The 23721-nt window shown below is 49.4% G+C and overlaps 10 protein-coding genes and 2 non-coding genes across 12 annotated transcripts; 5 read left to right on the top strand and 7 right to left on the bottom strand.

Moving 5' to 3' along the window:
* The first annotated feature begins 303 nt into the window (after nt 1-303).
* LDX57_008869 lies at nt 304-377 on the top strand. The gene has a single exon. It is a non-coding gene; the product is annotated as a tRNA-Asn (tRNA).
* Nucleotides 378-1153: 776 nt separating this feature from the next.
* LDX57_008868 lies at nt 1154-1227 on the top strand. The gene has a single exon. It is a non-coding gene; the product is annotated as a tRNA-Asn (tRNA).
* Nucleotides 1228-2621: 1394 nt separating this feature from the next.
* LDX57_008867 (uncharacterized protein) lies at nt 2622-3410 on the bottom strand (the record flags this gene model as incomplete). The annotated part of the gene is made up of 1 exon (XM_046090591.1): nt 2622-3410. One exon carries the CDS (start codon nt 3408-3410, stop codon nt 2622-2624), a length of 789 nt encoding a protein of 262 aa, XP_045946566.1.
* Nucleotides 3411-5815: 2405 nt separating this feature from the next.
* On the bottom strand, nt 5816-6231 carry RPB10 (DNA-directed RNA polymerase core subunit RPB10; the record flags this gene model as incomplete). Its single annotated transcript, XM_046090590.1, has 4 exons — nt 5816-5858; nt 5914-6000; nt 6064-6122; nt 6196-6231. The coding sequence occupies 4 exons, from the start codon at nt 6229-6231 to the stop codon at nt 5816-5818; spliced, it is 225 nt and encodes a 74-aa protein (XP_045946565.1).
* Nucleotides 6232-7206: 975 nt separating this feature from the next.
* Nucleotides 7207-7518, bottom strand: LDX57_008865 (uncharacterized protein; the record flags this gene model as incomplete). Its single annotated transcript, XM_046090589.1, has 1 exon — nt 7207-7518. One exon carries the CDS (start codon nt 7516-7518, stop codon nt 7207-7209), a length of 312 nt encoding a protein of 103 aa, XP_045946564.1.
* Nucleotides 7519-8032: 514 nt separating this feature from the next.
* Nucleotides 8033-9592, top strand: NAN1 (WD repeat protein; the record flags this gene model as incomplete). The annotated part of the gene is made up of 1 exon (XM_046090588.1): nt 8033-9592. The coding sequence occupies one exon, from the start codon at nt 8033-8035 to the stop codon at nt 9590-9592; it is 1560 nt and encodes a 519-aa protein (XP_045946563.1).
* A 253-nt stretch (nt 9593-9845) lies between these two features.
* Nucleotides 9846-12157, bottom strand: LDX57_008863 (uncharacterized protein). Its single transcript, XM_046090587.1, has one exon. It carries the CDS (start codon nt 11715-11717, stop codon nt 10050-10052), a length of 1668 nt encoding a protein of 555 aa, XP_045946562.1. The 5' UTR covers nt 11718-12157; the 3' UTR covers nt 9846-10049.
* A 152-nt stretch (nt 12158-12309) lies between these two features.
* LDX57_008862 (uncharacterized protein) lies at nt 12310-14304 on the bottom strand. The gene has a single exon (XM_046090586.1). It carries the CDS (start codon nt 13833-13835, stop codon nt 12465-12467), a length of 1371 nt encoding a protein of 456 aa, XP_045946561.1. The 5' UTR covers nt 13836-14304; the 3' UTR covers nt 12310-12464.
* A 912-nt stretch (nt 14305-15216) lies between these two features.
* LDX57_008861 (Het-C domain-containing protein) lies at nt 15217-17846 on the top strand (the record flags this gene model as incomplete). Its single annotated transcript, XM_046090585.1, has 4 exons — nt 15217-15548; nt 15604-15776; nt 15846-17598; nt 17678-17846. The coding sequence occupies 4 exons, from the start codon at nt 15217-15219 to the stop codon at nt 17844-17846; spliced, it is 2427 nt and encodes an 808-aa protein (XP_045946560.1).
* A 193-nt stretch (nt 17847-18039) lies between these two features.
* DLD1_3 (FAD-binding oxidoreductase) lies at nt 18040-20058 on the bottom strand (the record flags this gene model as incomplete). Its single annotated transcript, XM_046090584.1, has 4 exons — nt 18040-18132; nt 18196-18371; nt 18429-19703; nt 19779-20058. 4 exons carry the CDS (start codon nt 20056-20058, stop codon nt 18040-18042), a joined length of 1824 nt encoding a protein of 607 aa, XP_045946559.1.
* A 582-nt stretch (nt 20059-20640) lies between these two features.
* Nucleotides 20641-21826, top strand: LDX57_008859 (NAD(P)-dependent alcohol dehydrogenase; the record flags this gene model as incomplete). Its single annotated transcript, XM_046090583.1, has 3 exons — nt 20641-20658; nt 20718-20840; nt 20906-21826. The coding sequence occupies 3 exons, from the start codon at nt 20641-20643 to the stop codon at nt 21824-21826; spliced, it is 1062 nt and encodes a 353-aa protein (XP_045946558.1).
* A 401-nt stretch (nt 21827-22227) lies between these two features.
* On the bottom strand, nt 22228-23166 carry LDX57_008858 (putative Ras family GTPase (Rab4b); the record flags this gene model as incomplete). Its single annotated transcript, XM_046090582.1, has 1 exon — nt 22228-23166. One exon carries the CDS (start codon nt 23164-23166, stop codon nt 22228-22230), a length of 939 nt encoding a protein of 312 aa, XP_045946557.1.
* Nucleotides 23167-23721: the final 555 nt, after the last annotated feature.

Genomic DNA, 23721 nt, shown 5'->3' with positions numbered 1-23721 from the left:
TCTTTAAATTAATTTATCTATTTTGATGTAAAATATATTCAGTTTATATAGCTAAAATAGCCTTTAAAAAGAGATCTTTTATTTTATATAAATGATAGAGTTCCAATTTTTATAGTGATATTTACAGTGAAAAACGGCAGTTCGGTATCGCGGCGGTTCGCTGTCCGATTACGTTAGTTACTTATGCATGGATCAACAATAGTTGTGTGATATATATATTGCCTAAAGGCTATTCGGTACTCTGTAAGGGTTGAATTATCATTTGCTTTATTCAGCAGCAAATCTTGCGCCACACATCGAATTGTCTCGGTGGCGCAATTGGTTAGCGCGTACGACTGTTAATCGTGAGGTTGAGAGTTCGATCCTCTCCCGGGACGTTCTTTTTTTCTTTTTCCATTTTTTTTAATAAAGTTTAAGTCTTCCAGGAATAAAACATATCATGTATGTATCGAACTGTCTCGGTGGCTTTTTTCGGAGGAGAGAGGAGTACTCCTTTTTGACCATGATTGGGTGGATGGATGGACGCCGTCCACTTCATTGGCCGCGTGAACGTCCGGTAGGTGTGTGGTCAATAGAACATGACCCATCTTGGATGTTTATCTTGCTTGGTACATATTGATCAAAGACAACAAAATGGCTGTCTCTGCATAACCGTTGTACGTATGTAGGGTAGGATCCTTGAAGATGCCATCCATGATGTCGTATACTAGCAAAAGGCTTGGTAGCCCCCTGATACCTAAAACACCTACTATTTTATGTCATGTCCCTTTACACCACCCACTTAGCAAAAGCCTCATTGAATACACCAATGAACTATACTCTTGATGAAAGAGCCAGTGCAGTATGTACTTACTACTTGATTCAGAGGTGTTTCCATAGCACCCCCAGGCCATAGGCTGGGCCGCCGTCTACAACAGAGGTGTGGAAGGAGTGCCAAACAAAGCACACAGTAGCAATCGCTCTGCAGTTTTCTATTTTGCTATGAATGGATTACAAAGACCCTATTCCCGTCAGCTACACCAATACCCTCCGTTGAGTCCTACGACCGTCTGACTTAATACGGCATCCAGTCATGTTAGGCTGAAAGCAATTTCAAGCTTTCACCCATTTAGGGATATCAGGCCTAAAAGCATGAGCATGCTTATATAAGATCGTCTCGGTGGCGCAATTGGTTAGCGCGTACGACTGTTAATCGTGAGGTTGAGAGTTCAATCCTCTCCCGGGACGTTTACTTTTTTTCCTACATAAACTTCATCATTGTTGATACCAGCAACTACTATTTATAGTGATCCTTTTACAAGATTGAATGAACCATCCGTGTATTAGCGCCTTTCGAGGTTTAGTCTTCTTTTCTCCTGTAATCGTACCCCTCAAGAATATCGTTTATCTCACAGATTATGTAGTGAGTACCATGTGGAAGTCCCCCTTTTTTATCTTGACTACTGACGGAAACCGCCAGTCGAGTAATCGGGTCTGTACTTCATGTGTCTCTAATATGACTCTTCGGATGCTCTCTACCAGCAATGTGAAACTGAATGAGGGTCTCATCGCTTTTTTGGAATCATCACCTCTGTATCATGTGAAACCGCGCACTGGAACAGCGGAAGGGCCACGTTTAGACCCCAACGGGACTTTGATTAACTTCTCCTCCGGTCAGCTGATCCTGAGATTCGTCAATAGGCCGAGAGCCCAAGGGATGCTTGTAATCAACTACGGGTCTCCGATGCTAACCTCCGAAACTACTGGGACCAGCAGATGCGCTTCTCATTGAACCAAGCTGCTATTTCCCAACAGGCAAGCTCGATCGCCCACATACAACAATACCTGCCTGGGAGAAGTCTCGGCCGCAGGTGATTAAACGGTTCTTGGAATATCTCTACGGCAGTAATATGTTTTGGTATACCGCAAGGTTGTTGTGGCTGGAGATGGTAAGAAGAAATCTATTAGAAAATGAAGAGACGCAACACTAGTTCTAAGGAAAGTTTTTTCCACCTACTTCAAAGATAGATCTTTTCACATTGAACGTTTCAGTCCAAACACGAACAAGAACATTAGATCACAACTTTAGTAGATATAGATTTCATATTGGAAAGATAGATAGATTTTTTTTAGAATATATTACAACAATTGATATTATGTTACAGGCGAGAAGGTATTTCTTATAAAGACCATATTGTATTATTCAACTTGATTGGGGTCAATCTGGCAAATTAAGGCCGATGATACATCAGTAGACCACACGGACTGGGCCGCTGTTAGCTTCCCGGAAGACAGCCACACTAACTTGAGGTTTGTGGATTATATGATCTAGGTTATACTACCACTCGCAGGCCATGTTGCTGACACTTGGTATGTAGCTTCAAGTGTCCACAAGGACCAATGACCGAGTATCTACGGGGTTCGATAGAGCCCTCGGCACATAAACAGCTAAAGCGTAGGTTATGTGATAAGACCGGCACGGAGTCTACCAGCTTGCTTACCAGTGAAAGGCTGTAGGGAGGCGGAAGGCTACGTATACTGTTATGTGGTAGAATCACTTAGCAGGCTTTTATAGTCATTTGCTGTTCAATTACAGTATGTACAATAGCAGGCGTGGCAGGTAAATAAGTGGGTATCGACAACTAGACTTCAAGCATGATGTCTTTATGGCCGATTGCCTCCTCTAAATGGAAACCGAAGACAAAGCGGTAAAGATCCCCGAGCCAAGGAAATCGTCCGGCCTGCATTGCTGATTGCGCGGCTTTTGCTATGTCGGCAGCACTGGCACGGGCATGAGGCCCTATCTCTCGAAACCAAGGATCGGTTGCAACAGCCCTCTTGTAATTCTTAAGCAGTGACAATTGCCAAGACATTGATCCAAACGCGTCTGAAGAAAGTGATTTGATGAATGATGGCAGGCCCTGCGGACCGTCACGTAAATACCCGCAGTTGATTGCAGCCTGCGCCATCAGTATCCTAAGGCTTTCTAAGCTAAGATCGTTGGAGGAAGTCTTTATTGTGTTCGTTGAATGCCCAGAGGATTGGGTTTGTTCGGAAATGCTTGAAGAGTTTGATCGCCATGTTGCTAGGCCTTGTCCTAAAACAAAGATGTTCTGAAGTGGCGCCTCATCAGGAGAAGCTGCGGCAGTATCCTCGAAGATGGTTGTAGGTGTTTCGGGATTCCCTTGCTGTTGCGAGGCCTTATCACTCAGATGAGCCTCAGAAGATCCCTTTTCCCTAGTCCGAACAATCTGGGGGTATGTCGTCTGGCTTGGCCGGGGCGTGCCGCGATCAGGATTACGCAGGCCTCGTCGAGACCAACCTTCTCGGAAGATATCACAGAGTTCCCAACAAGCTTGTACGGCAGAGCCGAGTAACTCCTCATCTAAGACTCTTCCCCCTTTCTGAGCCTGTCGTATGCTGAACAGCATCTCCGCGAGTGACCAGCAGGCGCTCAGTAGAGAGTCGGAGTCATTGGTTCCAGTTCTTTGCTTCATAAGACGATGGCATAATGTAATGTAAAAGTCTAGAGTCCTTTCTCTAAAAGCGTCTGGCAGATTCCGATCATGTGTGTTATATAGATGGTTATTGAGCTCGAAGCTGACGCGAAGGACCGAGTCTGCTAATTCATCATCGCAATCTCTAGCATCGAACAATGTTTGACAGAAGCTTCGACAGGTATCAAGCGTTGAGTTTACCTGACATCCATGGTCATTGCACTGGGAACTATAGAGTTCCCGACAGAGTGCCCAGCATGATTTCCATGCCTCTTCGTGCACGTCGTCTTTACAGTTTAGCTGATGCTGGTGAATATAGCTCAGACTGGCCAATGTGTTACAAAGTGACCAACACTCAGCAAGCGCTGCTTTCAAGATTCTGATTTCAGCTTGACCATCCGGGACGTGCTCCACATCCCAGTTTAGCCCGTGGGACGTTGTACCGACTTCAAGGCTGATCCTCTTAAGAGCATCATATCTTTCTGGTATATCTGATTCGCTGTCAATACCAAGCCGAGGCCGAAGAAAAGGATATATGGAGCAGCCACTTACCCTCGAGGTTGTTTGCATGTGAAGAACTGTCGAGATATTCAAAGTCCTGCATCGTCTGCGCTCGAGGGGTGCCGCGCTCAGATAAATCCTGCGCGGGCTTAATAGCAGTAGACAGCGGGGGAGGTGATATCGGGCTGGAGGAGGACTTCTGATAACTTTCAGCTTACATCAAAAGCTTGTTGATAGGGGTACGTAACAAACCTTCGTGCCTCTAGTACCTAATTGCGCCAAAGGCAGTTTCATCATCGTCATATCAGAATCCGCGGACGACGTGGCATCTGATTTGGGAACCGATTGGCCATTGAATCGCGGAAATCCTAACTTCTGGGTGGCTCGCAACATGAGTAGGAAGCATCACACAATAACATTCAGGACAGTCCCTCACAAATTCCTTGAAACCCGAAGGGGCATGTATCACAGATTGGGGAGGTTCATCATCATCGCACTTTGCTTTCAAGTCGAAATCAATCGATGGTGATGTTCGTATCTTTGATGTGCATATGTCAATACAGATTTCTATGGCCTAAGTATGTCTGTTGCTATATGGCTGGGCGGAGTCTTCGCGCGTACCTTCAACTCGGACCGGGTATCATTTGCCAGTGAGCCAACATGCAAGGCGGCTGTGGATGTACTGGTCGATTCAGCATCATTCCCATTCCCAGCACTTGCCGCCTTGCGCTCTGTATCATCAAAGATGGACATTTTTCACACTGGAGGATATTCCACAAGGCTTATCTACAGCAGATTATGAGTTCATTGTGGAAATAGTTCAAACTTGTCACACGTACTAGGGAATAGGAATTGGACGTGCTGGCTTGACACACTGGAGACTAATTTGACCGATCAATCACTTTCGTGATGGCGTTGGTTCTCCAACAGGAACATGATGCGAAAAGATGACCAAGTTTATTAAGTGAAATGCCCAGGCACCAACACCGTTCCTGAGATGGAACTCCCGAACCCCCGCATATTATGATGATACCACATGATCTCGGCTAGCCGTCGCCTTTGGAATTCCTTCTGCCCCGAACTAGCTAAGCCACTTCATACGCCATAGACAGGGGTTCGGAATTGCGAGCTGTGGAATTGTGCCTCTATCTCAAAAACAAAAAACCCACTCTAGGAGATACCGCGATGTCTACAGAGTGGGCTTAATTATGATTGTTGTTATTATTATTTGAACGTACTTTTTCACTTCTTAACATCACGCGTTGTTTCCTTACCAATGGAATGGGTATCTGGTTGATTCTTGCTTCATTCATGCGGAAAACAATGCATAACAAAGGCCTCCGATGGACTCCCACCTGCAAAGGGGCATCTGTGAGCATGAATGTACTTCCTCAAAACCCCGCGCTCATGTGCCCATTGGGGAAAAAAATAAAAAAAAAGGAGCATGAACGATAGGCCGACACTCGGAATAAGAGGACTGGTTGCTTTCCCCCCTTTTTTGTCTTCTCATTGCTCACTAGCGTTTTCCTTGGGGCCAGTACTTTCTCAAACAGCATCGGTCGAACTGACATTTATTTGCTGGCTTTTGTTTCCCAGACGAGAGAAGGGTAGGATAGCCGGTCCCATTGCGTTGACAGATTGCTAGGGGCCTTTTCCCTCCTCAACGATACTTGAGCTTCCAATGAACCGTAAAAGCAAGCGGAAGGCGCTTCGGCATCGAACTAATCAGGCGTATTGATTAACGGGTGATAAGACACATTGTGTGAATACTTGGCAGAGCGATTTGACGACTGCTAAGTACATGCTTGGACAGATGAGTGAAGAGCGGCGTAAAGGACTTATAACTGATTCTTCGATTTCTCCCTCTCCGTCGGATTATAGCTGAGCAGGCCGAATTAGTACGACACAATACGCGCACAGAGGAGATTATAGTTACCGCAGGAGTTTCTCAATCAAATCCACGTGCGTCATGATCATCCGGCGGCAGCAGTATCGCTTGCAGCCAAGCTGGTCCATGGCGTCACTTGAGAATGGTCATTCAAAGTCCCAATATCGAGCAAAATTTAGTCAAACATCTGCAACCTACCCATCCGGAATTCCCTCGTCAAGTAACTGGAGATAGCGCTCCCATAGGTCACCAACAACCTAGATGAGCGAAGCATCAGAAAATGGGCAATTCAAGTTGCTTGATGATACAGGATATGAGGAGAGGCCTTACCTTGCCACATGAAAAACATCGGACAGGAATAATCATTTTTGTGGTCTTTTGTGATTAGGCCAATATACGCTCGATGAAAAGAACGTACTTTCGGAGGCTGATTTATAGGTGCGCTTAGATTATCGCTCTCGGAGCCAAGTAGGCTGAGGATTCTAGGGACAGTGTTGGCTGTGAACAAAGAGAGACAGGAGTATCGGTAGAAGGTAGGTAGCTATCGCTGTATGAAGTCTTTGTTTCCATCACCGGAGAGATTTTCTGAACGGAGCGCAGACCCACATCTTGCCATGTACAGAGTGCACTAACCCCTTAGGGACTAGCACTCTCTCGCGCTGTGGCTCGAGACTGGAGAACTAATTGGGTACAGAAAAAAAAATCACTGATGAGATGCCGATCGACTACCACATTACACCCTCTTGCTATACCGGCGATATAATACATGAAACAAGAGTCATTTCTCCATTTGCCAGCTTGTTAGCCTGTGGAGATGATGACCAGCCCTGATAATTCCAGCAGAGCAACGAAGAGATCTCGAGCCAGTGATGCAACCCCAGCGAGGAATATGCACCTAAACGAAGGGCGAACGAAGAGGCGCCGTGCCTCTCATAGCAAGAATGATCCTGACTCGGCTTTTGTGCCGGGCAAACGCCAAACATCTGACAATTCAGGTGCTAGATTGCTCCCGCAATCCAATCATGTTTCTCTTAACGACAGTGTTAATAAACCAATGACACCCCAAGACACCTGGACTTTATCAAATACTATTGCGGGTCAATTCAGCAATATAGATCCGGTTCTTACCTCTGATGAGCAGTAAGCGCTTCTGCTCCCTATTGTTTGAATATGCTTTAACGTAATTTCTGCAGGTATCTTTTTGTTGGGCTTGAGTCGGCTGTTCATGTCTACTCCGTTACTACGTCGCGTCTCTACCGTACACTGCAGCTGAAATCCTGCCAACAAATTGTTGGATATGCTCTTTCACCCGCCAACCAGGAGCATCTGTTTATATTTACTTCAACCGGTTCGGTGACTAGATGGGATTGGCTTTCTGGTGAACAGACTTCGTGCCTGGGCTCTCGGGGCAAAACAATATCGATTGACTTGAGTACCCATGGAACCGAGGACCATATGGCGTTCCGCCTCACATCCTTGAGGGAGCATAAAGATGGGAAGAAGGAAATAGTGATCACCACACTGAGCGACCAAAACCCACGTGAAACAACCGTCCTTCAGACGGCCGCTCGAATCAGTCAGATCGAAGTCGTGCGCAATGGACAGGTCGTTGTCGCATATGGCAGCCAGAATGTTCTCCTTGGGGTGGCTCATGGTGAAATCAAGAAGTCGGAACCTTCGTACGCCTGGCGCGAAGTAAAGTTACCTGTCAACATAACCTGTCTCGATTTGCGGTGCACTTCCCAAGCCGAGGAACACACCGTAGGCGGAAAACCACGCGCAGGAGAGGTTGACCTTGTACTGGGAGACTCAAACGGTTCCATATTGCTCTATCATGATATTATTAGTTCATTTGAAGAGAATAACTCCGAGCTATCAAGGAATTCAGCACCAAGACGATTGCACTGGCATAGAGGACCTGTCAGTGCCGTTCGGTGGTCAAGAGATGGTAAGTATCTCTTGTGCAATAACCATCCATACCATACAGCCAGCTAATGTTCGTCCAGGGAATTACATCATTTCTGGTGGTCATGAATCAGTTATGGTTCTATGGCAGCTCGAAACAGGAAGAAAACATTTCCTTCCTCATCTCTCGTCTCCAATTTGCAATATCATAGTGTCTTCGACTGGAAACACTTATGTTGTCAAGTTAGCTGATAATTGTATCATGCTGCTATCCGCGAGGGAATTGCAACCGTTTGCCACCATCATTGGTCTGCAACTATATCCGAAGGTGTCTAGACCTCAGGATCGATCAGTACCACTGCCGACTTACTGCGCGCCCCAATCCACTACAGCTGTGCTACACCCTCAGTATCCTGATCGGATCCTGTTGGCCGTCCCAGCCTCTCGTCAATTGACACACTGTGGTCGTCCGTTGCCGAATTCTTCTGTTCTACAGACGTATGATATCAACACGAACAGCCACCTCTCTCGGCAAGCTCTTGCACGTACGAACGCAACTACTTTGAGTGTTAGCCCTGAAGGGTCGCAAATAGTTGCCCCGGATGTCAATCATCTATGTATCTCCCACGACGGGAAATGGATGGCTACTGTCGATGATTGGTGTCCATACCCACAGGACGTCGAAGCTTTGGAGCTGCTGGGTCAAAAGGAAGCGACAGGTATCACATTACGAGAGACGTACTTGAAGTTCTGGAAGTGGAATACCGGTTCGGCTATCTGGGAATTGGCGACGCGCGTCGATGGGCCCCATTTTTCACGAGATGGCCCTCTCCCGGTGCTGGAGCTCGCTTCTCGGCCACGAGGCCATGAATTTGCTACCATCGGCCTCGATATGGTTGTGCGCTTTTGGTGTCCAACTATCAGGTATCGTAGCGGGTTGAAGGCAGCAAATGATACCAGCTCCCTGGAGGCGTGGAAATGCCGAAGCAGCGTCGACTTGAGTGGATATTTCACGAACCATGCGCCTGGCCAATCAACTGCGGCATCCATCAGCTTCTCCCAGGATGGCTCAGTGCTTGCTGTCTGCGCGCAGTCGGTCGACCCGTCGGATGCTGGCCTGGCTGTTCTCATTGACGCACAAAGCTGTGAAGTCCATTACAGCAGAACCGGCTTATACACTGGTAAGCCCTGTGTAACCAGATTCATGGGATGTCATCTGGCTATTGCTTCAGAACAGTCTCTGTCGATTTGGAACATTGTCGATGATACAGTGAGGGTGGTTGCTTTGCCCGGAAGCAACTATTCCGCTACCGCTTCGCCCTTGCTGGCTGTGAGCCCTATGACTGAGACATTTGCCGTTGCTACTCCCGATGTGCAGGAAAACCACTCCGTGAAGAAATCACGGCAACCTCAGTTCCGTGTTCGGGTCTATGATATTCACTCCTTGTCCCTGGTTTATCAATCCCCGCTCAGGCATTGCCCTCTGGCCCTGCTTGCAGACCCAAGTTCAGTTGACTATATCATTGTGGATTCTGCAGCCAATATACAACGGCTTGGTAGCACAACAAAGATTTCTCATCCCAGCCAGTCGTCTCCTGATACGGCTATTCAGCTTCATTCAGGCCTTGCGAGTTTGTTTGGTAGCCAACTCCGCGGGACCGGTATCACATCCCTTCCCCATGGGTCTGATTCCTTGCCTCGCTTAGATCCATCAACCGCTCAGAGCAAAAGTCTGGCCACCGTCTTTGGAGATGTCCCCCCTTTCATTTTGCCCCCCGCCAATAAACTTTTCCACGATGTTGTGCATGCGCTTTCCGGCTAATTGCTTTACCTTTTGTCTGAAACCGATGGTATTGGGCTTCAATTATGTATTTGTATTTTGATGTGCCCGATTTTCGGGCCTTTTTATACCTGTATTCGAGAGGGGCCAGGGGCGATTTGTTAGGGGACTTTATCTTTGGAAGGGTCCATATTGTACAGAAAAGCGCAAAATCGAATTCAGGTCAATTGAACTCCAAAATGTTGATTCCCCTCTGCTCAGGTAACGCCAATGGGCTTTAAATTTCTAAACGCTGCTGTAGGATTATCCGGCAGGTACTACCATGAACCATTCGTGGCAATTGCTGATAAATTAGATGTTATAGTCTGTATACACCGCAGCCCCGTTTTAATCAGGAATTTTGCAATTTTGACAATTGCACCCGACTCAGATCTGTACTTAGCGCCCCCGAGCTTAAAACCCGTAAGACTTGCTGGTGGCGGCGGTGGTGACGAAGGGATCAGACACGATCTAGAGCAAGGTTGAATGATGCCTTTTTGCCCTGAACGTGAGTCAAGTATGCATCAAGTTCGTGGTCCTCGTCAATCACAAATGGGATGCCATTCCCGTCCTCGTCCTTATCGAGACCTTCAATCCTAGTGATGATGGCATCTGGATACTTGGCACCGACCAATTGTCGTATTTCAGCAACAGACCTTGTCGCCAATTTTTCGACCCAGGTCTTAGAGTTTCCGTATAGTTGACTCTGGGGACCAATACGGAGGTAAACCGGAATGTGCAAAATTGTGGGCTGCTCCAGCATAGGATCCACGTAACCAAAAGAGTGTTCAGAATCATGCTGGCCCGTTGCAGCAAAGGTGGGATCATTCGCAGCTTGAAGGAGTGAGGGGTCTATTTGCATATCACCTAGGTCATTTGAAGCAACTGGAGCGCTGGCCAGGGCTTGGGAAGCAAGTGTGCTTATTCCATTAGCGATGGCATTACCAAACGCACTCCCGTCGTCGGCATTCTGGTGAGTCTGGGGCTGATGAAGCGCAGACTGTTTACGGGATGAGTCTCTTTTAGTCTGATCATCGCGAAGTCGCTTCATGACATCTCGGCAAAGGACCTCGAGAGCCTTCAATCTCGTGGTATGTTCCGAGTCCGCTGGGCCGGGGGCGAGAATTCGTTGTAGTAGTTCAGAGCTTTGGACCCACTGTTCTTTCAGCTCTTTCCAGTGCTCATCGCCAGCCTCCAGTTTGCTTGTAAAATGATCCGCTTTGAGGGTGTTGTAGAATGCATTTCGTATCTGACGGCTCTCTTCGGGATTTATTCCTAGCGCGTTTTTGGCCTCCGCGATCGTCATTCGCCGCTCCAATGTTCTCATTCTCTTGGTGACATCCGTACAGACGACGTCTAGCGCAAGGTGTTTCGCGTCCAGTTGACTCGGGTCCTGCCAGAAAACCACTTGAAGATGCTCGGATTCCTGTATCAACTTATTCTTTGCCACTTGCCATCTTTCAGGTCCGGCAACTGTTTTCTTTATGAAACCCGCCTCTTCACATATCTTTTGAAACTGATCTCTAATTTGGCGGTACATGGCACTGTCTAACCCTAGATATTTCTTACTCTCGTCAATAGTGGTTTCGGAAGGGAAACGAGGAGGACCTGGAGGGTCGGCAGGCAGCCCGGCCCAGCCACGGGTACGGCGCCGGCGCTTTTTGGCTGCCCATCGTTCAGCACTTTCTGCCTTCAATCGATCAAGTCGTTCTTTGCGCTTCAATAGAATCTCGGAGGACGCACCCGGGGAAGGAGGGTGAGAGTTCGGAACATCATCGGGAACAGTATCGCCATCATCGAATGGGCTTGATGTCTTGTAAACTTCTTCATGTAGAGCAAGTAGGCCTTCATCTTCCGGCACCTGAACCAGGCTGTTCTGCGACTTCATTCCATTGGGCACACGTAAAAGCCAGCGGTTCTTGGCGCGTACCCGCATCAGCTCTCTTTCCTTGATCTCATAGCCTTCTTCATTCAGTATGCGAAGCATATCTCGTTGGCTGGTATTCTTCTCCCATAGTTGTTTGACACGTGCAACGAGGTTTGTGTTCTTATGGGCTGGGTTTTGTTTTGAGGGGAACCCCCATCGTTTGAACTGCGTTTGGAATGCACGCTTGCTGGAAAAAGCCATCCACACGACTTTGTTAACGAACTCCAAGCCAAAGCGCCGGACAGAGTAGGATAGTAAGGTTGACGGTTGTTGAGATTGCCCACTCACCTTGGTGCGAACTGGTAGGTATTCCTCATGAATTCCATGATCTCCTCTAAAGCCTTCTTTTCCTTGATATACATCTGGAAGCAGATCTCCCGTTTACCTTCCCAGTCGTAAACCATGATGAGGAATTTGCTTGGAGACGCCTCCTCCAAGCTGGAGGTGCGGCTCTGGGTACAAGCCCCTTTGCCTTGGGGGAGGTGATGATTGGGGGAGTATGTGACGGGCGAAGGCACCTGTTGTCGCTGCTGCGCACCGTAGTTTAGCAGTGCTAATCATGATGCAGTACGGTCGCCGAGGCCCCCATAAGAAGGTGCGACTACGCAGACCACTTGTGCTATCACGTGATAAGTTTGGCCATGTACAGTATGTGCTGTACAATACACTACTGAGGGTTTCTATAGAGTATAATACAATACACTACAATAAGTTGTATTAATTACATCACTCCCAGTACTTACAGTACAATACATATACTAGTATCCAAGAATGCCTCGCTCCCAAAACCTGGCTCCGATGTAGACAGGACCTATATCCAATTGTATGTTCTTGTATATAGCTACATTAGCTATTCCCTACCTACATGGTTAGCTCTGGCTACTCCTACAAGACATGTTTGCCGCCAGCACAAAGCCGCCAAACAGAGCTGGATGAGAATGCTTTAACTCAATTGATTCTTCTTCTTATCTTGAAGAGTCGGGTTCGCAGCCATGTCAAGAAGTGCATCCATGTGTTCTTCGGCTGGGGCTTCCATGTTTCCACTGCCGGTTCAGGTTGCGAGGCAGACCGAGAGGGAGCAGGGATACCGTGGACCTCAGAACGTTCCTTCTGCCAACCTTCTTCATCCTGCCTTAGAGAAACCCTCCAGGGCTGCTTTTCCTTCCGCCTGATTTCTCTTGCTTCTGCTTTCAACTGTTGTTCCTCTAATTTGCGTGCTTTAGCTGCCTCTTTCTCTTCGAATGCTTGGCGCGCCGCCTGCACCGTAGCCGCTCGAGATATAGGATCCATACTGGTCCTCGTTCTGGACCGAAAGGAAAAATCCAGAGACGACCTTGAGATTGGAGAAGCTGTGTCTAGAAGACTCCCAGCGTCTCTGGAATAGCCGAAAGACTGACGGCCGCTAAGATTTGTTTGCGAGGTGCCATGGAGTTTTGTGAATGGATCCTCTTGGATTTGTAATGATAAGCGCGGCGTTTGTCCCGATGAGCCACGCATGGATTGATGCAAGCTATCCGAACCCCATTGTGCCACGGGCTCTTCCTCGACATGGCCTCCGCTGACCGAATTATCGCTCTCTGCAATAGATGCCTGGTAGGATTGGTTTAAAGGCGGCGTATATGTGCGAGGAGCTTGGCGCATTGGGTGAACATAGTGTGGGTTTGGTTTACTCATGCTGGAACCACTTGCCGTCGATAATTCGGAAGTTCCGCTAGTCGATCGATGGTGGATGCAATTCTGAGTCATTGCCCTAGTGATAGGTTGATCATTTCGACGCCCATCCCTATCATCGTTCGAGGATGCTGCAGGGCCGTCGTTATCGACAGACGCTCGCGGAAACGTCGACGACGCAGATGATGATTGGTCTCGAGACATCTTCCTGTTCACAGGCATTGTATGCACTCTTTCCATACTAGCATTTTTCGGCGAAGAGTTGGCGGCATTTCCTCTGTTCCCAAGCAGGTCAAACGGCGGACTGGGACTTGTAGTCAGGCTATCCTCGCGAACTAATGAGTCGTTATAGATCTTGTCCTTCTGGGCGCAACCCTGGACATTGGTTTTGGGCGAATTCGATCCGTCAGGTGCTTTTAGCGGAAAGCGTGTGTCCTTGGACGTAGGAGGAATTCCAGACGAGTGAACTGGCACCACTCTATCATCGCTGGGATGTGTTGCGAGATCCGCAGAGCCATGGACCTTCGAATGGGTATAATGAGGATTGCGCTCGGATTGATGATTTGACGCTTGGTCTCCGGTCTTCAAGCGCTGCGCGCTCGATGGAAGCGGTGAGTCTCGAGCGAGACGGTTTTGGGAGCGCGCCATGGGATTGAGTTGAGTCTTTTGTTTTCTTCCTTCCCCCTATCCGGCTTCCCTGAAAGAAGTGAATTCCCTTCTTTCCCTTAATGAGCTGCGGGACGCATATTAGATGACGGCACTGAACAATGGGACAAGTACAAATTGCAATTCCGAATCCTCCACTGCAGTGGGTCGTGATAAACCGTAACAGGGAGGTCAGACACAATGCATATAGGGGCACAGTTTGAGGAACAACACCGCAGAACACAGCGCAAGTATATATGAATGTTATCAACTCTTGACCGTCCATGAAATTGAAGATTAAATTCCTAGGCGAGAGGTAAGGACGACCTGAGTACGGGACCTAGTACAAAGCATCCAGAATGACCTGAGGATCTGCCCTATCCCCAAGCATCCTTTCCGCCCTTCTCGTATGTAGGGCAAAGAAAGAACACGGAAATCTATAGAGGCATAGAAAGAGATGGTCGGAGACTGGGGGGCTGGGGAAAAAGAAAGAGCGAAAAGCGCCAAAGGATGGGCTCGGAGTGACGGACCCGCTCGGCTCGAACAAGCCACCGGAAGTGCAGGAGGGGAAGACCGAAGAAGGGCCAACGGATGCGGAGGGAGACTTTTTTTCTTACTACTCCAAGTTCCCGATTACTACCTTGGTCCAGTATTCTGTACGGAATACTCCCTCCTTTTTTCCATACTTCCACAAATCCTTCTTGATGATGATCACACGCACCCTTCCAGCGGATTACACCGCCCACTGCTACTCCAGTTCACTATCCAGTAGTACTAACTATCTACAGATTACCGGCAAAATCAGGGTGGAGACTGGAGCCGCTGGCTTGAGACAGTGACTGAAAATCAGTTGATCGCTTGTGGGAGCTCACTCGTTGCAAAGAATAGCAAGATGAATGGTGCTGCCCTTCTTGGCCTTTCCTACCTGAAATGATGAATATCATACACAGGAGATTATTCATATGTCATACCTATCAGACTGTCCTTTATTTGAGGGCAGAAGGTCTTGATGGGTTCAACGATTACTCCGATAGCGATACGATTTGCCAAGTTATTTTGGCGTCTGTCTCATGCAGCCAAGATGGACTTGGGCAATCACGTTCCACTCTGACTTGTCTGTACGGAGTAGTTACTATGTAGACCAGTAGTTAGCAGCGTCCCCCCACCTTCCTCTCTCTCTTCCCGTGTGCTCAGTGTTGCTCTTCGTCTATGGAGTACATGGCGGGGCAATCACTTGCCTCCTTTTCATTGACCGGTGCATTTTGAATTTAGAATCTGATATTTTCACTCTTTCCCCCCGTTCCTTCGATCTCTTCTTCTCTCACGCCCAGAATCAAGTACTAGACGGGGTTGAGAGAATTCTGCATACATCAATCAGAGTATCATGGATCTCCAGTTCAAGATCCCGTTCTTCTCTCTTTTCGTCCTTTTCGCCCTTTTCCAGAAGACCCAAGCTTTTGGAGCAGGAAACATCGCCTCCATTTCCCGTATCGAAGGCCAAAATTGGCGCCATGGGGATATTGAAGATGCCCTTCTAACTTTGTTCCTGGCCCGCGTTGCTGGTGGCCGTAAATTCAACAAGCTTGATGTGCAACGCGTCTATTTCGGAAACTGGTTGCGTGACTATAGCCAGGCTGTTGATGTCGGAACGCTGAAATATGTAAGCACCGAGGCTATTCGCATTCTGATATGGGTATTGGGGTTCCTCAGTTTCGGGTAAAGGCCCCCCACAAATTATCAGCCCTCTGAATCTACACTGACGTTTGACCAGCTACGGGACCAAAGAGTTTGAGGTGACAACAGAGCGTCTTGGGTGTTATGAACCGACGGAACACATAGATAACCCTCTTGGTTATGCGGAGGGGGAGGATGCCCGGGATTATGATCCCAGACTGAGAGGCCCAGTTGATGAGGAGCGTGAACTTTCCGTTGACCCAAGAACTGGTACGTAAGGTCGACCACATTCGCGGAAAGTTGGAGGGCTAACTAATACGCGGTCGATGATGAGCGTAGGCCTCAAGAATTATATAGCCTCCGAGGACTTGGGGATTGCAACCTCTGCAGGCCTAGTACGACGGGTATTTCAACGATCCATCCGGCTGGCTCGTCGGTACGCAAGCTCGAGAAACGACGAAGATTTGCACGAAGCTCTCCGTCTTCTCGGAACTGGGCTTCATTGCCTTGAAGACTATGCGGCGCATTCAAATTACGCCGAACTCAGTCTGATCGAACTAGGCGAATCGGAAGTGTTCCCCCACGTCGGCCGTGACACTAAAGTAGAAATCCGGGGCGCCCGGGACTACGTCTATCCCATCATCACGGGGACTTTTGGTGGTGTTGACTTCTTCCATTCCGTGCTCGGTGAATTATCCGATAAAGCCATGCAGTCTGAAGTTCAATCTCTGGAAGGCGTGATGGCTGAATCGCAGAATGGAACGCCATCCGAGAGCTTCATACAGGAGCTGCTCGGGAAGATACCAGATGGATTGATCGGTGACACAAACGGCCAGGCCGACAAAATGAACGAATTCAAATCGAGATCGGAATCGGCTAAGGAGACCAATCAACGGGTTTCTCCCCGCGAACCCGAAGAGTGGACACGATACCTGGACGATGTGCATCAGCAAATTTATCCCATTTTGGAGTGGCACGATAATTTGATCAAATCTATTAACAGTGCGATCGAAAAAATTCCAGTTCTACCGGAGCTGATCGAACAGATTCAAGAACAGATAACGATATTCGTCTTTTCGGTCATTGCGCCATATGTGCTCCCCATTCTCCAGCAGGTAAAAGTTGAGCTGCAAACCGGATCGTCTGAAGTCATTCAAAGCAGCAAGGAGCAGCAGCATATTGTGTTTGATGATGACTCCTCTTCCAACCCGACGCACTCGATGCTTTCGAAAGACCATTTCTCAAACTTACTCAATGAGCCTGCGGGCCGAGTAGCTTCCCAAGTTGTCAAATGGGTGGTGCCTCAGCTCATGGAATGCTGGGACAATGAAGACATTGATGTTGACAGAACGCTGGATAGGATCATATCAGGTGTTTTTCATCATCCCGCCCTCCGAGAGTTCGGTGAAGACGGTGCGATTGATGTCCGTCAAACCATGTTTGGCACTATCGAAGAGTGGTGGCAAGGAAAAAGCGAGGAGGAGAAAGAGATGTTACGGGAACATTTATCTCGGGACGGTGTATTCGAGGGGAAGAATCATAGGGAGGGAGTTCATGACTCAGGTCATGGATGCGGCAAACCACTGAGTATCCAGAAACACCATACTTCCAACGACAGTGCCCAAGCGGATGACAGCAAATTCGGAAAGTTCGCAGCGGAAGCTGCAGGTGGCGGTTCTCTTGGTGGACTGGTTGGTGGCCTTGTGAGCGGTGTTGGGTCTTTGTTATTGAACAACAATTCCGACCGATCTCAGACGGGCGATGACGAGCGCCGACGACCCTCATATAATGATGACGGCCGATTGGAGCAAGACGAGGATCACGCGGACTATGGTTACGGCCAACGACAAGCTCAGGAACGTTTCGACTATTCAGGCGGAAGCGAGTACGTGCAGAGCCAATCGATATATACCGATGTCCAGTATCGTGAGTCGCAGGAGACATTTACCTCGAGACGCGATGACTATAGTAGCGAGCACGTCGACCGTCGTTACGAATATGAAAGCCACCCCAGATATGAGGTGCAAACGAGTGATTACACCGAATCGCGCTATGCGGCATATGAAAGCGAGGGTGGACGTTATGAGTCTCAGTAAGTTTGAATATTATCCTCTCCAGTCTTGACGTGAACACTTTCCGCATATATGTTCTTGGTATTGACCTTCTTAAAGAGAATATGCACCTCGTTATACTCATGATGCCCGCGAAAGGTATGGGGATGATGAGTACTCTCGGGAAGGTGGCAGTTATTCCAACAGCAACAGCGAGTATGTCGAAGGTTCGTATGGGTATGGCGGACGCCCGCGCTACGATGCCAACCCAAGAGGATATGAGTATTGAGTGGGAACGGACTTTTTTGCGATCAGAAGTTGGTTTTGCATCAACTGTGCTTCATATTGGCAATAGCTCAGGGCCGGAATAATCGTTTGGTTTCACGCTTTCAAGAGCCTGACGGAAGGGAAAATTTGATACTCTCAAGGTTAATCGGAATAGTAGTCTGCAACAAGCGCTGGCCTCACATGAATTGTGCAAATCACCATTCTTTAACATCACCCGGGGCCGGAGGCTCTACTCTAACAACCTTATCACAATTAAGCAGGCAGAGAGGGTCGAAGGCCAATTTTAACTGCATTTGATGCCAGTATGTCAGTGATGAGATTATACGCTTGCTGCTGCATGTAAGACTTACCCGCCGCATTGTATCCACAGTAGACTGCCCGACTTCGTGCTCAAGGTAGTCCCGTTTGATGAGGCCAACTCCATGCTCTCCCGTCACAGTTCCCTCCATTTCTACTGCGCGTTTGACCATTCGGTGAACAACCGCCTCTGCATTTTTTCTTTCGCTTTCATTGAAGAGAATGATCGCTGTACATGTAAAGTTAGGTTAGCAATGCAATTAGTTGAAAAGGGAGGGAACCTTACCGTGGAAGTTGCCATCTCCGACATGGCCACAGATGCCGGCCAGCAGCCCGCTTTTAGTCATGTCTTGCTTGGTTGTTTCTACAATGTCAGGCAGCTTGCTCATCGGAACTGCCACATCCGTCGTCCAGACATGGTCCTCGGGGCCCCTTCTCATCGACATTACACTCCAGAGAGCCTGTTTTCGCGCACTCCATAATTCTTGCATCTCCTCTTCGCCGCGAGCAAACTCAAACGACCGACCAGCAGCGCCAGAGACTATTTTTTGAACCATGCTTATTTGCTCCTTGACGCCAACCGGAGTTCCCGTGAACTTGAAAAACAACGTGGGCGACTCCTTCCACCGCCGGCTAGTAGCCTGGCTGTCGTTGATGCACTTCATCTGAACATCATCCAATATCTCCACGCCAGCAACCGGGATACCTTCCTCAACCACCCGCGTGACACACTCTGCTGCGCTGTGAATGGTCGGGAAACTGGCAACCGCAACGCTCTGGCTTTTGGGCTTGACAGTCAATTTCAGAGTAGCCTCGGTCACAAGTCCGAGAGTTCCCTCGCTCCCGATGAAAAGCCTGGTGAGGTCGTAACCGGCGCTAGATTTCCGCGGGCGCTGCTTCGTCTTGATTACGGTTCCGTCCGCAAGCACAACAGTCAGGGAAAGAACCCATTCCCGCATGGTTCCGTATCGGTAAGCATTGGTTCCCGAGCAACCTGTACCTACCATGCCACCGATCATGGCACCGGGACCAGGATCCGGGGGGAAGAACAAGCCGTTTGCTGAGAGCTGCTCGTTCAGGTCCTCCCATCCCAGCGCTGGCTGCACCACCACATCCAGGTCCTTCTCGTGGACTTCCAAGATACGATCCATGCGGCGAAAATCAATGCATATTCCGCCTCGCGTGGGCGCAAAGTGGCCCTCCAGGCTGGTGCCTCCGGAATAGGGCGTTACCGGAATGACCCTCTGATGGCAAACCTTCATGATGCGCGAGACTTCCTCGGTCGTTGAGGGATAGAGAACAAGGAACGGTTTCTCGTTTTCCTTCAGCGTATATGAAGACCAGTCCGACCCCGAATGCATTTCCAAGTCGCCATTTTCGGTCGATACGTTTTCCTTTCCCAGAATTTCAACAAAGTCGGCCCAAGCGGCTTGCAGGTTCGATTGAGAGACATTGTGTTGCAAAGGTTCCACGTCGAGTAGGGGCGCTGTCGATGATGTTGGAAGGGCGGGAGGTTTTAGGGTTCCAAGGAAGTAGGCTCCCGTCGAGAAGAAGGTCAGAGCTGTGGTAGTTCAGAGATTGGCATATGGTTAGAGACGCAGGTGCACGGTAGGTGGTCGGGGAGCTGGGCACCTACCAAACAAGAATGCGGCATAGCGGCCACCCTGGGATTGAGTTTGGTATTGGGCATGACGCTCCTGTTCCGCGCGCTCCCGCTTCAACCGCTGTTGTGTGCTCTCATATAGTTGTGTTTTGAACGACTGATTCCGCTCATTGGCACTGCGCGGAAAAGAAACCTGGATATGTCTCGACTGGACCGAGGGACAGCGCGGCAGGGTTCTGCAGCAGCCAACCCTGGATTGGAATTGGAGTGTACGGAGAGACCCTCGTACAGGAAGAGAATGCGGTCTAACCATGACAAAGGCTGGAGGGATGAAGCTCTCTCCGGTGATGTATGAGGAGAAGGCTTACAATGATGGGTAAGCTAGGTACGGAGGAACTACGGAGACTGGAAGACTAATCCCTTTTGGGCGGCATATTATGTCATCTTCTCGGGCCAATCTTACAGTACGTCGTACTCTGTAGGTATTCCTACGCAGTGGGCCGACACCGGGTAAATGCGGTTAAATTCCGTCCTTCGGTCTTCGACCTTCCCTTTCGTTGCTTCCCCCGCCATGATGAAAGGTGGGGAGGAAATACGGGCCCATTCCTACGGAGCTGTACACTGTACACCGTCAGTGCCAGTACCTCTTCAAATCTCCGTCATGTAGTCTTGTCCTATTTTGTACTCCGTATAGCCATTCTGAGTGTCTCCCATTTTTCCTTTTCTTCCCTCCCTTCCCCACCTGAAACCCATTATAAGACTCACGTCTTCCCCCCCCCCCCCCCCTAACCTCCCCTTCGTACTCTCCTTCTCTCTCGCTCACATCCTCGTTCTATTGAAGAGCAACTTACATTGGACAAATTGCTACACAGGCTCCGATTCAAAGGCCCTCACAATGAGCGCAAACGCCCAAGTACGTTAGATGAACAAGATCAATCAAAGAAAGAAGCTCACGGTCTTTTGCCTTCCTAGAACCTCTCCTTTGTCCTCGAAGGGGTCCATCAGGTCAAGTTCGAAGACCGGCCTATCCCAGAATTGAAAGATCCTCATGACGTGATTGTGAATGTCAAGTTTACGGGCATCTGCGGTAGTGATGTAAGGTGCTTTTCCGGTTAACGTTTGACGTCCCTCAAACAACTGACGTTTCCTCGCAATTCAAGGTTCATTATTGGGAGCACGGCTCCATTGGCCAGTTCGTCTTGAAGGAGCCTATGGTCTTGGGACACGAGTCCTCGGGCGTCATCAGCAAGGTTGGATCCGCTGTTACGAGCCTGAAGGTGGGAGATCGTGTTGCGATGGAACCGGGCACCCCCTGTCGTCGGTGCGAACCCTGCAAAGCCGGCAAATACAACCTCTGCGAGAGAATGGCCTTCGCCGCCACCCCGCCTTACGATGGTACCCTCGCCAAGTACTACGTCCTCCCCGAGGACTTTTGCTACAAGCTGCCGAGCAACATCTCGCTGGAGGAGGGCGCGGCCATGGAACCCCTGGGCGTTGCTGTGCACATCGTGAAACAAGCCAGCATCACCCCGGGCCAATCCGTCGTTGTTTTCGGTGCCGGCCCAGTGGGATTGCTGTGCTGCACTGTGGCCAAGGCCTACGGTGCCTCGAAGGTTATCGCCGTGGACATCCAAAAGCAAAGACTGGAGTTCGCCCGGAAATATGCCGCCACGGCCACGTTTGAGCCCGGCAGGGCCCCTGCCCAGGAAAATGCGAGCCAGATCATCAAGGAAAACGAGCTGGGCTCCGGCGCTGATGTTGTCATCGATGCCTCGGGCGCTGAGCCCTCGATACACACCGGTATTCACCTTGTTCGGCCCGGTGGAACGTACGTCCAAGGCGGTATGGGCCGGAGTGAGATCACATTCCCCATCATGGCGGCTTGCACCAAGGAGCTGAACGTCAAGGGCAGCTTCCGCTATGGCAGTGGCGACTACAAACTTGCGGTTGACTTGGTTGCTTCTGGCAAGGTCAACGTGAAGGAACTGATCACCGGCGTGGTTAAATTTGAAGATGCTGAGAATGCCTTCAAAGAGGTCAAGGCTGGAAAGGGCATCAAGACGCTAATCGCTGGGCCATGATCTCAAACGCTCTGCAGTTGAGACTGGCCAGTGGGGCCAAGGTTCTGCACAGAATTCGTTTTCTGCTGGTTGTCAGGAAGTGGGTACCCTCTTGGAAACCCCTATAATGGATATACGAGTGTTAGATGGAAGGGTCTGATATGACAGAACAAAAATTTAGAACGAAAACCTAACGAGAATAGCCACGGAGAGTCCTGGAGAATTAACGAGGCTGAATTAATTTGAAAATAATATTGTTTTGACAAGACAGTATAATAAAAGAAGGACATTGTGGGTATCAGCTAAGGTGGTCGAAGTACCTCACACGGAAGTACCTCGCGCTAGAACAAGAATTAGATAGAGCCAAAGAAGTGTGCTACTTGGGTGACGAGGGAGGACACGGGTAGGCGGAGACAGAACATTCAGCAGCATCCGCCACCTTTCCTCTGATGTGAACCACCTAGTCGAAACACGTCCTCCCATTCTCGTACACCACCTCTCCAGTGGTTCGCACCCCTTCTTCTTGCACTCTTAGGATGCAGATGCACGGCGCTCTCATCAACGGTCATGCGACTGTGAATGCTCGAAACATCACTGGTGCCGTGTCCGTACAGGCCGCCATCGCCATATTGTATCCCACTTTGAGGATCATCTGGGTCTATTTCACCTAGTTCAATCTTTGTAAGGATTATACGGGCCAATCTATGGAACAGCTCCTCAACGCCTTCTCCCGTGAGCGCCGAAACTTCCACCGCAACGGGTATGTTCGATTTAGCCGCCCAGCGGGACGTTTCATCACCGATGACCTGGCGACCCTCGGGGGCCTGGGTGGCGCTTAGCCTTGTGCCTGTTACCATATTGCTTGTAGAACGCATCGAACCTCCTCCGCCACCCGAATCGAATGGGAACGAGGACTGTTTGCTGGAAGTACTGGACGGTGTTTGGGGAGGGTTGTCGACGAAGCCCGCATGTGGGAGAGGATCGGTCGCGAGGTCCCTTTTATTACCGGCCAGTAAGACGGTGAGACTCGGGGACGCAAGGGCCCGCGCGTCCATCAGAAAGGTCGGAAGGGAAGCGAAGGATGCATGCGAGGAGATGTCGTAGACCAGGATGGCCCCGGCAGCACCGCGGTAGTAGGAACGGGACACCGATCGGAATCTTTCTGTCCCCGCCGTGTCCCAGAGCTGCAATTTGATTCTTGTTCGACGTGGGCCCGTGCCTAGCTTGATGATTCGCGACGAAAACTCGACCCCGATCGTTTGTGACGATAGCACTCTCCCTATAAGGCGCACGGTTGCATTAGCGAGCCGGTTATTCCGTCGGGAATAAAACAGGCTCAGCAGAAGGTCGGATCCGTACATTCATTTTTCACGAATCGATGTAACACACAAGATCTAAGGTGCGCCAGCACTTCGTATGAGTTATCGGACCTTTCAACCAGTGGGGAGGTATCGGTTTGTAGCTACTTACTTTCCGGCGCCGCTTGGCCCAAGGAGAATGACTTTAGCCAAGTAGTCATACATACTCTCCAGCTCCTGGTTTGCTGTCAGAGGGAAGTCAAACGGGATAATGGTGCGTATGTCCAGGCGATACCAAGCTCCATCGCATGCGGTGGGTGGGAAGGCGGGGATGATTGTACCTGGTTTCTCTCCGGAAAAGAGGAAGTCGAAGATGCATCAGACGTGCTCCTTTTGCGCACCATGATGGTGAGCCCAGCTTTCCAGTAGGATCATTCAATACACGGAGAGTTGTACGGGGAGCAAGCGGGGGTGAAGAGGGATGGCGGAAGGCCGATGAACGGACTGTTCCGCCGCGCTGTTTACCTGGGAGGTACTCCGCAGGTACCACTAGTCCGTGGGTTGTAGGTAAGCGCGGAAAGCGGAAGGCCCCAAACTATCTACAACGTTCAGGGGAAT

Source organism: Aspergillus melleus (assembly GCF_016097325.1).
Source record: "Aspergillus melleus strain CBS 546.65 chromosome Unknown contig5, whole genome shotgun sequence".
Taxonomy (NCBI): Eukaryota; Fungi; Ascomycota; class Eurotiomycetes; order Eurotiales; family Aspergillaceae; genus Aspergillus; species Aspergillus melleus.
Note: the sequence above shows the minus strand (reverse complement) of the source record. Positions and strands in the feature narration are given on the sequence as shown.

Bases quoted from the DNA above. Each gene is read 5' to 3' on its own strand.
- LDX57_008862 (XM_046090586.1), bottom strand. From the start codon at position 13,835: ATGGCGCGCTCCCAAAACCGTCTCGCTCGAGACTCACCGCTTCCATCG.
- LDX57_008863 (XM_046090587.1), bottom strand. From the start codon at position 11,717: ATGGCTTTTTCCAGCAAGCGTGCATTCCAAACGCAGTTCAAACGATGG.